At 27.1% G+C, this 15,457-nt stretch overlaps 1 protein-coding gene across 1 annotated transcript; it reads left to right on the plus strand.

The window, feature by feature from the left end:
* The first annotated feature begins 2,707 nt into the window (after positions 1 to 2,707).
* LOC145849906 (NADPH-dependent diflavin oxidoreductase 1-like) lies at positions 2,708 to 14,938 on the plus strand. The gene is made up of 13 exons (XM_082955010.1): positions 2,708 to 2,811; positions 3,049 to 3,160; positions 5,752 to 5,896; positions 6,282 to 6,415; positions 8,599 to 8,698; positions 9,238 to 9,317; positions 11,098 to 11,215; positions 11,752 to 11,890; positions 12,218 to 12,362; positions 12,785 to 12,924; positions 13,183 to 13,391; positions 13,805 to 14,012; positions 14,459 to 14,938. The coding sequence occupies exons 1-13, from the start codon at positions 2,714 to 2,716 to the stop codon at positions 14,601 to 14,603; spliced, it is 1,773 nt and encodes a 590-aa protein (XP_082811136.1). The 5' UTR covers positions 2,708 to 2,713; the 3' UTR covers positions 14,604 to 14,938.
* Positions 14,939 to 15,457: the final 519 nt, after the last annotated feature.

The raw sequence follows: 15,457 nt of genomic DNA on the forward strand, positions 1-15,457 counted from the left end.
ACAAATACAACTGATAGACAATAGATAAATAAATAATAACTTTATACACAACAAAATTCAAGCAACTAAAAAGTTTACAAATTGAAATATTTTATATAATTATAACTTCTAAAAAAAATATGTACATAATTTTAAAACTATGATAAACAAAGAATTTGAAACATTCAAGTTGATAAATATTTTAAATAAATTAAAAGTTTGATAATTTGGACTTATGAAAATAATTAGTTTGTTATACCTTTACAAGTTTCTTTATAATTTATAAATTTAAAATACAACATAATTACACCAACATTATTAAGATAACTCAGAATATTTACAAAAATTTCTGTTTAACCAACTGTTTAAAAATACTTTTAAATTGTATAATTTTTTACAAACACCATTAAACAAATTTTTGCAGGTTAAATTAACCAAGTACTCATTTTCCAACCAAACACCATGGCATACTGCAACAACCTCATCAGCGAGTACGACCACGACTACTACAGCCACCGCGACCATATGTTCTGCAAAAAGTACTACTGCTGCACTGTTAGACCCACTTGCTCCCACAGCAGCGGCGTGTGCAGGAACTCCAACTACTGCTGCCCTCCCTGGCTCTACTGCTCTTACTTTGGCCATGACAAGCAAAAGCAGAGGATTGAGAACGTTTTGGACTGTAAAAGGGAAATTCCCTGGACGGTAACTGTTCCTGATGTTCTAACTGAAAATCAGAGCCCTGACACGCTGACCCTGGCCTTCAGCGTTGGCCTCTCCCTCTTCTTCTTTGTGATCCTGGCAAAATGCACTTATGAGTATTTTGTGGCCCACTTCAGGATTTTGCGGCAGAGCAGTGACAGCCAATCACAAGCAACAAATCAGGTGGAACTGGCCAATCAGAGGGCTGACAGCCTTCCTTCTTATGTGGACTTGTGTCAGAACAATGAGGCTCCCATGTTGAGAGCGGACGAAATGTGTGATGACAGTCCTCCTCCGTACGAGACAGTTGTGGTTGATGATGTTTCTCCTTATGAGGTGGTTGTGGTCAGTGACATTTCTCCTTTGCAGCCTGACAGTCATGCTGGTGACGGTTGCAACTGTGGATAAGATCAGCTTGAAAATTGTTGTGATCCGTTTTAATTAGTTTTATTTCTGTAGAGTAGTATTAACTAAGTTGGTGTCTGTTTACTACAATTAAAAAAAAAGCTTGCATTTTATCTTACCTACTTGTAGTTTGGACATTAAAACCTCAATTTTGTAACACAACTCTTTAATCTAAATAAAAAATTTGATTACAATAATAACTATTAATATTTGTTTGTTATAAATAGTAATTTTTATAAAAATGATTTAGTTGGACTTTCTTGTGTGGTAACTGAGCATAATTTAATCTTATATTTCTGATTTAACAAGATCATATTACCTTCTCAAAATGAAAAAAAAACACTTAACCAAAAGTATTTTCCTAAACTAGTACAGCTAATTTTTAAGTTCTGTTTAAAGATTTTATTTATTCTTAAAAATAGAAGCAGTGAGCAATAAACTTTTGTTTTTTGGTGAATTAAACAATCTATCTTCATTTCAATCAAATCCAGTACGAGCATTTTTCAAAATATTGTATTATGTATCTTAGTTAAAGTTAAAAGACTTTATATATTTATTTTGACTTGATCTTATAGTTTTATGTGTTGAATCAACAATCTCTATTTTGTTTGCTTTCATGTACAGTATATATATTTTTTTGTCCTTTTTTGCTTAAACAAAAGTTAATTTGAAGATGTTTTTATGTGTTAATTTTGTGGATTTGATGATGATCATTTAGTGTTTGCAACATTCTATTAATTAATTTTAAACAATCTTTTAGCTAACATTTGTGATATTTTTTTTGTTTATTTTATTATTATTTAGTTTTATCAAGTTTTAAAGACCTCTTTATAATTTTATTGACAATGCACTGTTAAAAAAGCAAAAACAAAATAAAAAGTTTCTCATTTATGTTGATATCAAAATAAACTGTTATTTTTACGTACTTAAAAGTGCATGTGCTTAGCGTATGTTTTTATAAAACAATTAAAACTTCATTAAAAATCTGTGCAGATATTACCGTCTGATTTAGGTGTCTAATATTATGAGTGCATTAAATTCAGATGTTGATACTTTTGAATCAAAATAAAACTGTTGTCTTGATAATGTTGTTGCTGCTAAACTGTTTTAAGGAGCTTCTATAGTATTTTGTCTGAGATTATTCAAGTTTCTTTTAATGTAATAAGTTTAACACTTTGTGTAGTGTAAGTTGTGAGATTAATGTACTTTATCAATCCAGTTAAAACCCATTCATATTACACATTGCTTTAATGTAGTAGTAACAACTAATTTTTTATGTTCTTTAAATTGTAAAAGACATGTTTAACTTTTTTATTCCAGGAAAGATATTAAAAAATAATAAGCTTTGACTTTTTTTATTTTTTTACTAAAATTAACTAAAAGATTTAAGTCAAAGTAAATATTTAGTTGAATAAAAACTATTGCAAAAGACGTTTTACAACATTTTATGATTTTTACGAAAATTGTATAAAAACTTATACCAAAGTTTAAAAATATCAGCATTAGCCTAACTCAAACACAAACGAGTCTAAAACTCAACAACAGTTGTACATCAGCTAACATTTCAATCAAGATTTTATTTGTGAGTAACGTACGTTTATGTTGTGAACGTTTTAGACATTTTAACATGACAAAGAAACTGCTGGTGCTGTTCGGCAGCCAAACCGGCACCTGTGAGGATGTCAGCCAGAGAATCGTCACCCAGTCGAGATGCAGCTATTTCAAGTTTGTGTTTTAAATTTTGTTCATAACAATAAAAAATGTTTGAAAAAATTTAAAGCAGTTTTTTTGTGTTGGTTAGTATAACTGCTAATATTTATAAAAACCATCTGTAATTGCACTATCTTTTGTCATGTTACAATAAACAGTCAATTTTGTACAAAGTTCAATCAGTGTTAACAGAGTACAGGTCAACCCAACTTAATTCATTATACATGTTTTTGCTATATATATTGATTTCAGATGCGTGTGCAAAGCTTTGGACGACTACAACATAAGCGAGCTGATAAACGAGGAATTCGTCGTGTTTGTTTGTTCCACAACCGGTCAGGGTGAACCCCCGGATAACATGAAGGTTTGACGTTTTTAATCAATCATTATTATGATAAAATTATAGTTGATAGCAGGTTCAAGTGGCCAAGTTTGTATGACCTGCTACTGAGTCTTTGAATGAGTTTTTTTTCTGTAACTCAGTGCAAGTTATTGATTTAAGGTATTTTAATGAAATGGTCAGTTGTATTTTTTCATCTACTTCCATTTGTCCAGTTAAAAATAAAGGTTTTTGCATAAGCTTCAGTTTTATTCTCTTCTTTACTGGTTTTAAATGCAACTATTTTGTCTATTTCACATTAAAAGTAAAATATTCTCTACGAGAAAAAACACGAATTGTTTTAAATATTTTTTTACTCATTATTCAAAGTAAGTTTTATATAACTTATGACATTATTATATTATAAGTTATGTAATGAACAGCTTATAGCTTTCCTAGAAAATCAATCGATGTTTAAATATTGAAAACTAACCTTTTGAAAAATTTATTAAAGTAATTTATAAATTTTTTGAGCTAAATTATTTTACGTTTAGTAATTTTCACTTAAAAGTGCGCAAAGCAGTTTTATGTCAAGAATTAAAACATTTTTAGTTTAAAATGTTTTCAAAGTCAATCATAACTGTTGTCACTCTCTAAAAAGTATTAATATACTCTGTTATAACAAAGACAGTCAAAATATTTTTTTTGTGTAATTTAAACAACTAATATAACTTAACAGTGTACTGTAAACAGTTTTCAAAAGTTTAATAAACATTGATTTGCAACTTGTTTAGTTCCGGAACTGATTTAAGCCGCAAGTGTATTTTGAAATGTTACATGCTAATAGTTTTTTACTTAAATATTTAAAAGAGGTTTAAGTCCATCATATGTTTCATTCTGTTTTTATGAACAATTTTTTTTATAATTAAACTTTATTAAGCATCTTTACTACATCAAATTTTTGACATCAAATTCATATAGTTACTCTAATGAAAAAACTTCAAACATTAAACTTATAAAGTGAGTTAAAGTTTTTTTTAAAGCTGTTTTAATGTTGTACAAAATATATTGTACGACTTGCATTTTTTGACAAATTCAATACTTTTAAAGTATAGTGTTTTAATTTTACATAGACTAAACTCTTTATTATTTAACTCTTACTTGAAAATTTTTGTAATTTTTTATTTTATGATGCACAATATACTTACTTTAAATCATTAAATCCAAATCTCCTACACATGAATTTTTTTTAATTAAAAACCCGAAAACACTGTTCCATTAGTTATTTTCATATAAAAACGAGTAGTTGTTTGAATGTAGCTTAAGTAAACAAATTTATAAAAAATCTTGGTTAAGAGGATCGATTTCCTAGTGACATTGTCTTTAATAATAATTATTTATGAAAATCAGTGATTTTTTGCTTAGTTTTTTCAAATATTTGAAGTGGGAAATTAATAATTTCTAACTTTATGGTTGCTAGTTTTTGACTGAAAGTTTAATTTTTCATAAATCGTTTGTAAACGTATAATAAGTTAGACTTTAATTGCAGAAACTTGTTTATTTGACAAATAGTTAAAAATGTATCAACTTTGAGGCGCGCTTATAAAATTATATGCAAATAGAGTTTGGAAGTACATAACTAATCACGTACTATTATTTGAAGTTCACTTATTTTTGAGCTTTAAATTAGTTTGCATCGCACTTAGTCATTCTATTTTGATTTTTTTATTTTCATAATTGTAGAAATACCTTCAGTTTGAATAAGTTAATAAACAGTTGACTTAAAAGTTTTAGACGCTTAATTTTATTAAATTAAGATTGTAGTTACTTTGAAGTCACAAGAATATGCAAAGTTCTTTAGAATTTTTTTTATTTATGTAAAAAAAAATTAGTGTAAAAAATTTAACAGACAAAATATTACGAAAATACTACTTTAAATCCGAAAAGTCAAACACATTCATAACGTTTAAATATTGATGTTACAAACTAATAACACACACGAAAAAAAATGTTTCAAACATAAGTACATAAATTAATAATTAGATTTAATTTACATTACATAAGATATAACCTTTTTCCAAAAACGTATGTGCTGTATTTTTCTTTTAGAGTACTTCAAACATTTTGTAAAAGAACATAAATTTTCCATTATAAATTGTATTTCCCTGTAATTTAATACTGTAATCCGATAATGATTAGTGCGTCTGGCTTTAGTTAAGTGTTCTTGTTTTTTTTTTTTCATGTTTTACTTCCAAACAAGCAAAACTTATCTTTAATAGTTTTAAAAACTGAACTAGTTTAACAGTTTAAAACTGTTTATCAAAATATTTAAACATTAGGTTTTTTTTGGTTTTAAGTTAGTATAACAAAATAAAATAGGTTCAGATCTATTTTAATTTGATTTCCGTGTCTAAATTTCGAGTGTCTAAAAAGATACACCTGTTTAGCTTGGCCAAAATTTGAAGTTGAAAGAATAAAAAAACATAAATAAATTGACTTAATTGTTTTTGTTAAACTTGTGCACTATGTTTATATTTCTACTAAACTGAATTATTAAAAAGTAAGCATTTTTGATGAATACTCAAACAATTCAATTCAAATTATTGCTTTTTGAAACTTCAAATTAAACGGAACAGAAATTTTGGAGGTTCATCATGCAGAGGAGACTGCAATCGAATTCCTTGGACGGATTGAAGTTCGGAGTGCTCGGGTTGGGCGATTCCTCGTACGCAAAGTTCAACTTTGTCGCTAAAAAGCTCCACAAACGACTTCTTAATTTAGGTTTGTGCATTTTTTTTAAGTAAAAATATGATTTGATAATTTTTTATATTTTTTACCACCTTTGTTTTTAACTAATTTATTTTTATTTATTTGTGAGTATTAATACAGTTTCAAATAGAATTTACAAGCCAATTTTTAATTTAATTTAAGGATGTTTATTTAATTATCAATTTAATTCTGTTTGAACCTCATTTATCTACTTATATTTATTATTTATGCCGCAAAAAAGCTTTAAAAACGATTTGAAAAATTAAATGTGTGTAATGATGAAAATTAAACAAAAATAAAGAACTTATCTTTAGCTTGTATAGTTTTTAGGTGTTTTTACTTAAAGTGGTACACATTTCAACCAATCACAATCAAATAAATATTAACCAATGAAAAGGCGGAGAAGCGTTGCTGGAAGTGGGACTGGCGGACGACCAGCACGAATGGGGAAGCGAGATGGTGGTTGACCAGTGGACCGTGCAGTTGTGGCGGGAACTTATGAGGGAAAACCCCGAAAGTGTGAAAGAACAGGTTTGTATGAGGGATTTTATTTTGTAAATAGTTTGAAATGTAGAATCTTTATGGTAATTTATTTTTTTGTTAGTGTTAAACGGGTTGTATAAAGTTTTATTTGTATAACTTTTGAAATTATGAAAACTGTAAAACATTTTTGAAGTGCTGCCACATAAGTTACTGGATATATAAGCGTTGTCTTCAAAAAACAGTTTATTTGATATTTAAGATAATATAAGAAGTTGTTGATGTTTTAAGATTCTGATTTTTCAAAATAAAATCATACATTCTTTAAATTTTATCAATATTTTATAAAAGTAATACGATTATTTTAATAAAATCTAATTTTGAATTTATGAGGGAAAACCCCGAGAGTGTGAAAGAGCAGGTTTGTATGAGGGATTTTATTTTGTTAAAAATTTGCAAAAAAAAATTAATGAAAGTTTTTTTTGAGATAAACGGGTTTAATTGTATAACTTTTGAAATTATGAGAACTGTAAAACATTTTTGAAGTGCTGTAAAAAATTACTGGATATCTAAGCGTTCACAAAAAAAACATTTGATGGGTATTTAAGATTATATAAGAAGTTGTGATGTTTTAAGATTCTAATTTTTCAAAATAAAAACATACATTTTTTAAATAATATCAATTATTTTTAAAAGTAATTCGATTAGTTTAATGAAGTCTAAATTATAAAGTTTTAATTTCATTTTTTACAAGATAAGCTTTAAGCTAGACTTACTATGTTTTTGAATTTTATTTTGCAATTAAATGACTGTAAGCTACCAGGACTTACTTTGCAGTTGACCAAATAAAAAAATTGTTGTTTTCAAGTCTGATGATTGTTCAAATACTTTTATAATGTTTAATGTCTTATAAAAATAGTTTGGTACAGAATGTATTGTAGTTAGTTAATAATTGCTGTTTTTCATAAATTAACCAATAGTTCTCAGACTGTATTTGAAACAAAACAAGTTTAAGTATTAAATGTTATTTTTGAACTCTCGTACTTCATATTGATCTTTCAGTATAGTTTGTCCCATTATTGATTTATGTTTTTCATTATGAAATATTGAAATTATGCTTATCTAATTGAGGTTATGAAATATCACAGCATTAAAAACCATAAACCTAATAACCGTAAAAAGATAAAAACCTTTTAGGAAAATAAGATTTTTCGAACTGAATTAACTCTTTCTCTTTACTTTTTTAAGAAGTAAAATATTATAAATAATACTATTTACCTGTTTTAAAACAAAAGTTGTTTATAAAGATGTTCTTTTTGAAAAACTTAGTTATTTAATTTAACTGAGTATTTTATAATTTTATGTATGACAATTTATAGTTAATGTTATAAAAAATGTTTAAAAAGTTAAATTTAAAACTAATAATCTAAAGTTATACAGTTTTTATTAAGTTTTGATGCTTGACTGTTTAAAAACTAAAAACAAATATTAAAAGTTAATTTCTGAAGCTCCTATATTTCAGTATACACTTTCATGTACTCAAAAATTAAATTTTGTAACTAAAATATATGATTAAAACAAAAGTTTTACTGAGTTTATTGCTTTACAAGTGTTTGTCACTTAAAAGATGGTCACAAACAAATAAAGATAAAAATATAATTAAATAAACTTTATTTGTTTGTTATCATCGGGTAAGCGAGAAACACTTGTAAAGCAATAAACTCAGTAAAACTTTTGTTTTTTAATCATTTTTATATAGGCTCCTTAAGTGTCTAGCTCTCTAGTATTTTATTGTCTAACTCTCAAAACTGAAATAAAAATAAGGTTTTTTGTTAAATAATTTTAATAGTGTTAATATATTTTTTAACTTAAAACTATGATATAAGCTAATGAAAAATATTTTATATTTATTGTAAAAATATTAACATAGTTTCGAACATAAAATATGGCCTGTTTAAGCATGTGTAGAATATAGTTTTCCATTTAAAACATGTTTTTATTTTTTATATCTTTAGTAAAGCAACCAATTGATATGTTTTCTAGTATTCGTAAGTTAAAACTATATAGGGTGGTGTTAAATTTTTTATTTTGTTAAAAATAAAATTAACAATAATATATAACCTAAATTTACTTAACACAAATAAATCACTTACGTACGCTAATGTAAAGCGTTAACACATTAAACTTTGCTACATTAACACAGTGAACTTTTACCTACTTTCTATTCACTACAGTACAGCAATCCAATGCGATTCACCAAGTTACATCCGAGATTTGAAGCATTGCCATCAACCAAACAAATTGATTTCAACCAAGTTAATAAAAATAACAAAAGTCAGTTGTGAAATTTACCTATAAGTGTTTATAACTTTTGAAAATAAAAATTTAAATAAAAATTATAAGTATGTTTAAAATGATTTGTGTTTGTTTGAATTTATTAAAGCAAGCTAGATTTTGTAATTAGTTGTTTGTCTATTTATTCTTCCATAAAAAAAATATTTAAACTGCTTTAAATACTTAACTTATCTAAATTTATTAAGATTCAATGTAACAGTGCAAAAAATTAATTTTCAACTTAAATGCGTTTCCTTTGTTAGTTGGTTACAACTTTTAGATATTACAAAACATGGTCTAGAAATTTTTTTTGTAAGTAATTATTTTAAATAGTTATATAAGCTTTATTATAATAAATTTATGCTTCACATCAAAACTGAAAGCTACTAGTTTGTAATAAATCAGTAACATTTTTGCCAAGCTAGGTGTTGACATTAGTGAAAAGTTCGCTGTGGTAAAAAGAAAAATCAATAAAGTATTGTACGTGTATTTTCACATTTACACATTTGCTTATTTACTTATTTTACTTTGTGTTAAAGGTGGTCCTTACAGCAAAAAGAACCCGTTTGTGGCAAAAGTTTTAGAAAACAAAAGAATGACCAGTGAAGACCACTTTCAGGTATCAGTTTTAAAATATTCCTTCTTCTTATATTTATTAATGTTTTCATCGTTTTTTATAATTTTTAAAATATTTTTTAGATTTCGAATATTTTAGTAGTTTCATCAATAAACTTTTTTTATAACCTTATCATTCATTATTTAAAAGATATGAAAAAACAATGTAAAATGTATTGATAAAAAATAGAATACTATACAATAAAAAGAAGATTTTTTTTCAATATGATCAATCATCTACATACTTTAAAGCATCTAAAGATTACTACGATTTTAGCCGAAATACATCTTGAGTTTTCATTTTTATTGATTTTTTCATGACATACGTTATGGCCATCACGCGATTCTAACTATAAAGTCAAAATTGAATCAATAAATTGAATCTAAATATTAGTAGTACAATTACTTTTCTGTCGTATGCATGGTTTTGGTCTATAATTTTACTTAAATTTTAGTTTTTAGAATTTACATATACTTAAATAACAGTATACTATATATCAATATCGATTGTTGATTAATAACTATATTGATCTTTTAACATTATATAAAACTGATTATGGCTTTTGTTTGTTTTTGTAATTTGATTATAAAAGTATAATAAAATTTTTTTACATAATAAAGTAACTATACAGATAGTAATCGAAATCAGTTAGTTTATTGTTTAATGTAATTAGTGAAATTATTGAAACAGTGTCAGTAACTAACTGAAATTCAAGTTTTTAAAGCAAAGCAGATGGTTTACATTTGTTCCATTTAGCTATAAAACTAAATTTGATTTACTTACAAGAGATAATATTGTATACTTTCTCGGAAACTTTATAAAAAGCCTATAGAATTACTTATAGGTAAAAAGCATGAATTTTGTATATATGCCATAACATATACAAAGTGCTTAAATTGTTTATTAGATAATCAACAGTAGTGTTATGGAACATATTTAAATATGCCATAAGACTACAGTTTTGCGAACACACATTAGTTAGTTTTGAATGTCAGTTCGTGTTTTCAATTAAAACATGTTAACTTAAATCACAAAAACTTATAGCAGTAAGTAAATATTTTTATCACACAAATATCGACAGGACACCAGATTATTGGTGCTTGAATACAACAAACCATTAATTAAAAACATTTACCACACAGGACACCAGATTATTGGTGCTTGAATACAACAAACCATTTACCACACAGGACACCATATTATTGGTGCTTGAATACAACAAACCATTAATTTAAAACATTTACCACACAAGACACCAGATTATTGGTGCTTGAATACAACAAACCATTTACCACACAGGACACCATATTATTGGTGCTTAAATAAAAAAACCATTAATTAAAAACATTTACCACACAGGACACCAGATTATTGGTGCTTAAATACAACAAACCATTAATTAAAACCATTTACCACACAGGATACCAGATTATTGGTGCTTGAATAAAAAAACCATTAATTAAAACCATTTACCACACAAGACACCAGATTATTGGTTCTTAAATAAACAAACCATTAATTAAAACCATTTACCACACAGGACACCAGATTATTGGTGCTTAAATAAAAAAACCATTAATTAAAACCATTTACCACACAGGACACGAGATTATTGGTGCTAAAACACAACAAACCTTTAATTAAAAACATTTACCATACAGGACACCAGATTATTGGTGCTAAAATACAACAAACCATTAATTAAAACCATTTATCACACAGAACACCAGATTATTGGTGCTTGAATACAACAAACCATTAATTAAAACCATTTACCATACAGGACACCAGATTATTGGTTCTTGATACGACGAATGGTGACGAAAGTTTGAACTTCAAACCTGGCGATGTTGTCATGGTGCGGCCCAAAAACATCCCCCAAGATGTTCAACTGTTTATTGGTTTGTATGAAGATATTTTTTATTTTAATTGCAATTATGTGAGCTAAGTAGATTGATCTCTTTTCGAGGGTCAATTTTGTCATTTAAAAAAAGTAAATAAAAATTTTCATCATTGTATTTTGTACTAATTAAAGTTTAGTTGTTTAAATGTTTTATTAAAAATGTTTATCTTTTGGTTTTTTCACTTTATAAATGTTTCTAGATGGGGAATCAGTTGAATTTTTTTATTTTAATTTATATTTGTTTATCAAAAAAAAAAACTTTGTGTTATACATAATAAAACTGAATTTGAAACAAGAAAAGTTACTGAACATCTGAGGAAACTACTTTTAATTTTATGTAAACTTGAATTTTTACCTTACGTTATACATATCCATACTTAAACATATCAAATAAACAGAGTTAAACTAAAAAATATTTTAAGAAATCAAACTAAGATAGCATAGTTGAAAAGGTCATAAAGGAAAAATACAAAATTTACATTAAAAGCCTAAATATTCCCAAAAACAAAATTCCTGACCATGAAATTTATACAGACTCGATGTCGTTCGATGGGGAATCCCGGTGGGAATTTCAATCTACAAACGAAGAGGATGCTCTAAATGGGGTAATCCCCTCAGGTGTAAGTGTGAGGCAGCTGGCAACCCATTACCTCGATTTCAAAGCCATGCCCGGGTGAATATTTTGATATAAACAAATTGATATTTTTATTTTATATTAGTTGAATACTTAGTTAATTTTTTTTAATCCCACTAAACTTAAAACGCATGATTTTAACTTTGAAGTATTTTTTGAGTAATCCTTATATTAGCAAACGACTACTATTGACTATAAAACCTAAAGTCTAGAATCATGTCATGGAATATCATAAAATAGGATGGTTCAAAAGTTATAATATTTATTGTGTTGTGTATGCAACTAAACTGTATTCTTTTTTTCATCAACATTTTTTTGCGATACTTTTATACATTAGCTGTATTTTATATTTTTTACCACCAACAGTCGGAGCTTCTTCCAAACGTTCGCATTATTCAGCAATGATGAGAACGAGTCGTACAAGTTGAGGGAACTAGGAAGTATGGAGGGTACTGATGACAGGTACGAGTATGTGAACAGACCAAGGAGAAACATACTGGAAGTCATGCAGGTATTTGTTTGTTGAAAATGTTGTTTGACAAAATAACAGTTGGGCTTTCTTGAAACTGAATTGTATACTTTTTTTAATGTACAAACAGTTTAAATTATTTAGTTGATTATTTTTAGTATTATATTTGCGGGTTTTAATGTTCTTTAACCTTTTAACGATAGCTGTTTATGTATGTAAACTTTAATGAATAAAGATTTTTTTTCACTTGTTTTTTTAAATAAATTATATTTTAAATATCATTAAAACTGCATCCCCTAAATACATTGTTAAAAAGCTCGATTGTAGTGTATTCATATACAGTACACGAAGATTAGCCTAGTCAGCAACAATAAAATCACACACTTATTTTCTACCAGGATTAGTTATATGGGGTATCAACACAAATAGCATTAGAAGATTCATATACTAATATTTTATAATAGGATTTCCACAAAACAACAGCTAACATCAAAGTGAACAACTTATTGGATCTTTTTCCAATTATGAGGGCAAGACCTTTCTCCATAGCATCCAGCCCGAGTGTGCACAAAAACCAGATTCACATCTTAGTCGCCGTTGTTGAGTTTGTTTAATAAATCGTTATTTTGAAGTTTTATACAGTTTTTGTTATAAGTATATAACTTTGCTGTTAAATTAAATTTCTTATTTGGCTAGTTGGTTGTTAAAAAATTATTTATCGCTTTACTGTCTATTCTGTGAACTGAAATAAAAAATAGCCATATAGTTTAAAATTTAAAGGTTTTAATACTTTGAAAAGTAAAATAACCCTAAACTTTATCAACTTCATTGTAATTTAAGTATTTATTGTGTTTTCTTTTAGTTACAAGACGAAGAAGTTGGTGGCGCGCAGGACCGGTTTGTGTTCGACGTACATGAAGCACCTACGTCACAATGACGATGTCATGGTGTGGGTGAAGGGGGGAGGCATCCGTTTCTATGACGACCGACCCAACATAATGGTGGGGCCTGGGACCGGAATCGCCCCAATAAGAAGTTGCGTCCATGAGATGGCGCACAAAAACAAAAATGGTCAATATTTTTTTGAGCTTTTATTGATTCAGTTTAGTAAATAATTTGTTTTTAAAACCAGAACTAAACCTTAAATGTATATTTAAAATACAGTGTAAGAGTAACATAAAGTTAATAAACTTGTTTTATTTTTTGAAACTTTTTCATGTAGATTAAATCAGGTTGAGATTATCTTATCGAACTTAGCTTTTTAAATTTATTCAAACTAAAAAACTTACTAGAAATTTTTGCCTTAAAACATTTTATACAAGCATACCAAAATAACAAAAAGCATATATAAGTTTTCTATTTTAAGTTTGTCTTTTAACAAAAACAAGTTTTTTTTTCGTATTTTTACTGTTAAGTATCTTTTTTTCGATAAAAGTTTAAATATGCACAAAATTTTAACATTCTTAACTTTTTTTTATCTCTAGATTCAGTTGTGTTTTTCGGGTGTAGGAACAAGGATAAAGACTTCTACTTCGAAGATGAATGGAAACAGTTGGGTGAAGGAGTCAAGTTGTTCACCGCATTCTCGAGAGATCAGTCTGACAAGGTGTACGTGCAACACTTGATAAAACAGCAGGCTCAATTGCTGTGGGACTTGATTGAAAATAAAAACGCAAGCATCTACATTGTCGGGTCGGTGTATGATTTATTATAAAAACTCTATTTGGTCTTAAAAAAAGTTTTTTTTTTGATATCATAAAAACAAGTAACAAGTTTTATTTACAACAAACGAAGTCTTAATTACTACTATTATAAAAAGACTGTTTTAATTTCAACACTTAACTAATAGATCGTTACGATTTTCAGTTTTAAAAGACTTTACTTCTTACTTGCCAATAGTTTTTTAACAACTACTAGTTTTACCAAATTGTAGGTTTTGATTAGTAAAGTCTCAAGTTTTGTGTTGTTCCTAAACCTAGACAAATTTTAGCTGTGTTTGAAGTATTTACAACAAAAGCTTGTTTCACGTACAATTGCTAATAGTTTATAAAAAGATGTTTTATACAAAAGCTTTAGTTAACAAACATGTCGTTTGACGTTCTAAAGTTTGATAATTAATTTTAAAAAAAATCAAACAGAAGTTCTAACCAAATGCCCAGTAATGTGAAAGACGCATTCACAAACGTGTACATGACAGAAGGTGGTATGAACAAGGACGATGCTGAAAATTATCAGAAACAACTGGAAGTTAGCAAGAGATACCAGCAAGAAACATGGGCTTGAAATAATTATATATAGGAACTTTTATTATTAATAATTACTAGGTTTATTTGTACTTCTTGTTTTGATTGACATTTTTCATTGCTTAGCTTGGTAGTTTTTCCAATAAACTTTTTTTAACTTCTAAGTAGGAAAAATTTATAAGAATTTCAATTGAAAGAGCTGACGAAAAAAAAGTTGATTACTACTATGCTTATTTAAGTTTTTATGAGTTTTTTTAAGTTATAGTTTTTGTACCGATTTTTACATGCTTTTATTTGTCTTAACGTCAATATGTTTTAGAAATTTAACGATTTTAATGATTCTAACTATATAATTTAGCCTTTTATTAATTTGCCTAGATTACAAGTGGTCATTTATAATTGAAATTCTTGCGCTCTAGTTAATAAATGAGTTGATTATGTTTACTTAAATTATGTTTTTTAAAAATTGTAAAATAACTGCTTGCCATCTGAAAACTTTTAGAATGTTAAAGAATTTAGTGTTTTCAGTCTTAAGTAAGCTATTAATCGGTAAGTTTATAATTAAAGTTTTATTTTATAAACTTTCTTTTAAAGTATTGTTTGCTCAAGATAATAATTTTTTTTTTCAATATTTAAAAGTTATTATTCTTCTTAAACTACTACCAATATATGTTTTGAAAAACCTTTAACTTTTTCAAAATTCAACTAATATACTTATTTTGAGCAAAAGGTAAACCTTGGATAAAAAATCATGAAGGTAAGAAGAAATTTATAACTGCTGAACACAAACAGCTATACCAACAGCTCATTGTATAACAGCTAGTTAAGTAACTTATAGTGTGTTTGTTTAGGTCGTAAAGAAAATCCCAACTTACCTGAGTTTTATTAGACCAT

This window comes from Thalia democratica, chromosome 2 (genome assembly GCF_965202585.1).
Source record: "Thalia democratica chromosome 2, ktThaDemo2.hap1.1, whole genome shotgun sequence".
Classification (NCBI taxonomy): Eukaryota; Metazoa; Chordata; class Thaliacea; order Salpida; family Salpidae; genus Thalia; species Thalia democratica.

Coding starts and splice junctions, on each gene's coding strand:
- LOC145849906 (XM_082955010.1), top strand. CDS start 2,714: ATGACAAAGAAACTGCTGGTGCTGTTCGGCAGCCAAACCGGCACCTGT. Junction 13,392..13,804: donor GGCGCACAAAAACAAAAATG/GTCAATATTTTT, acceptor TTTTATCTCTAG/ATTCAGTTGTGTTTTTCGGG. Junction 14,013..14,458: donor GCAAGCATCTACATTGTCGG/GTCGGTGTATGA, acceptor AAAATCAAACAG/AAGTTCTAACCAAATGCCCA.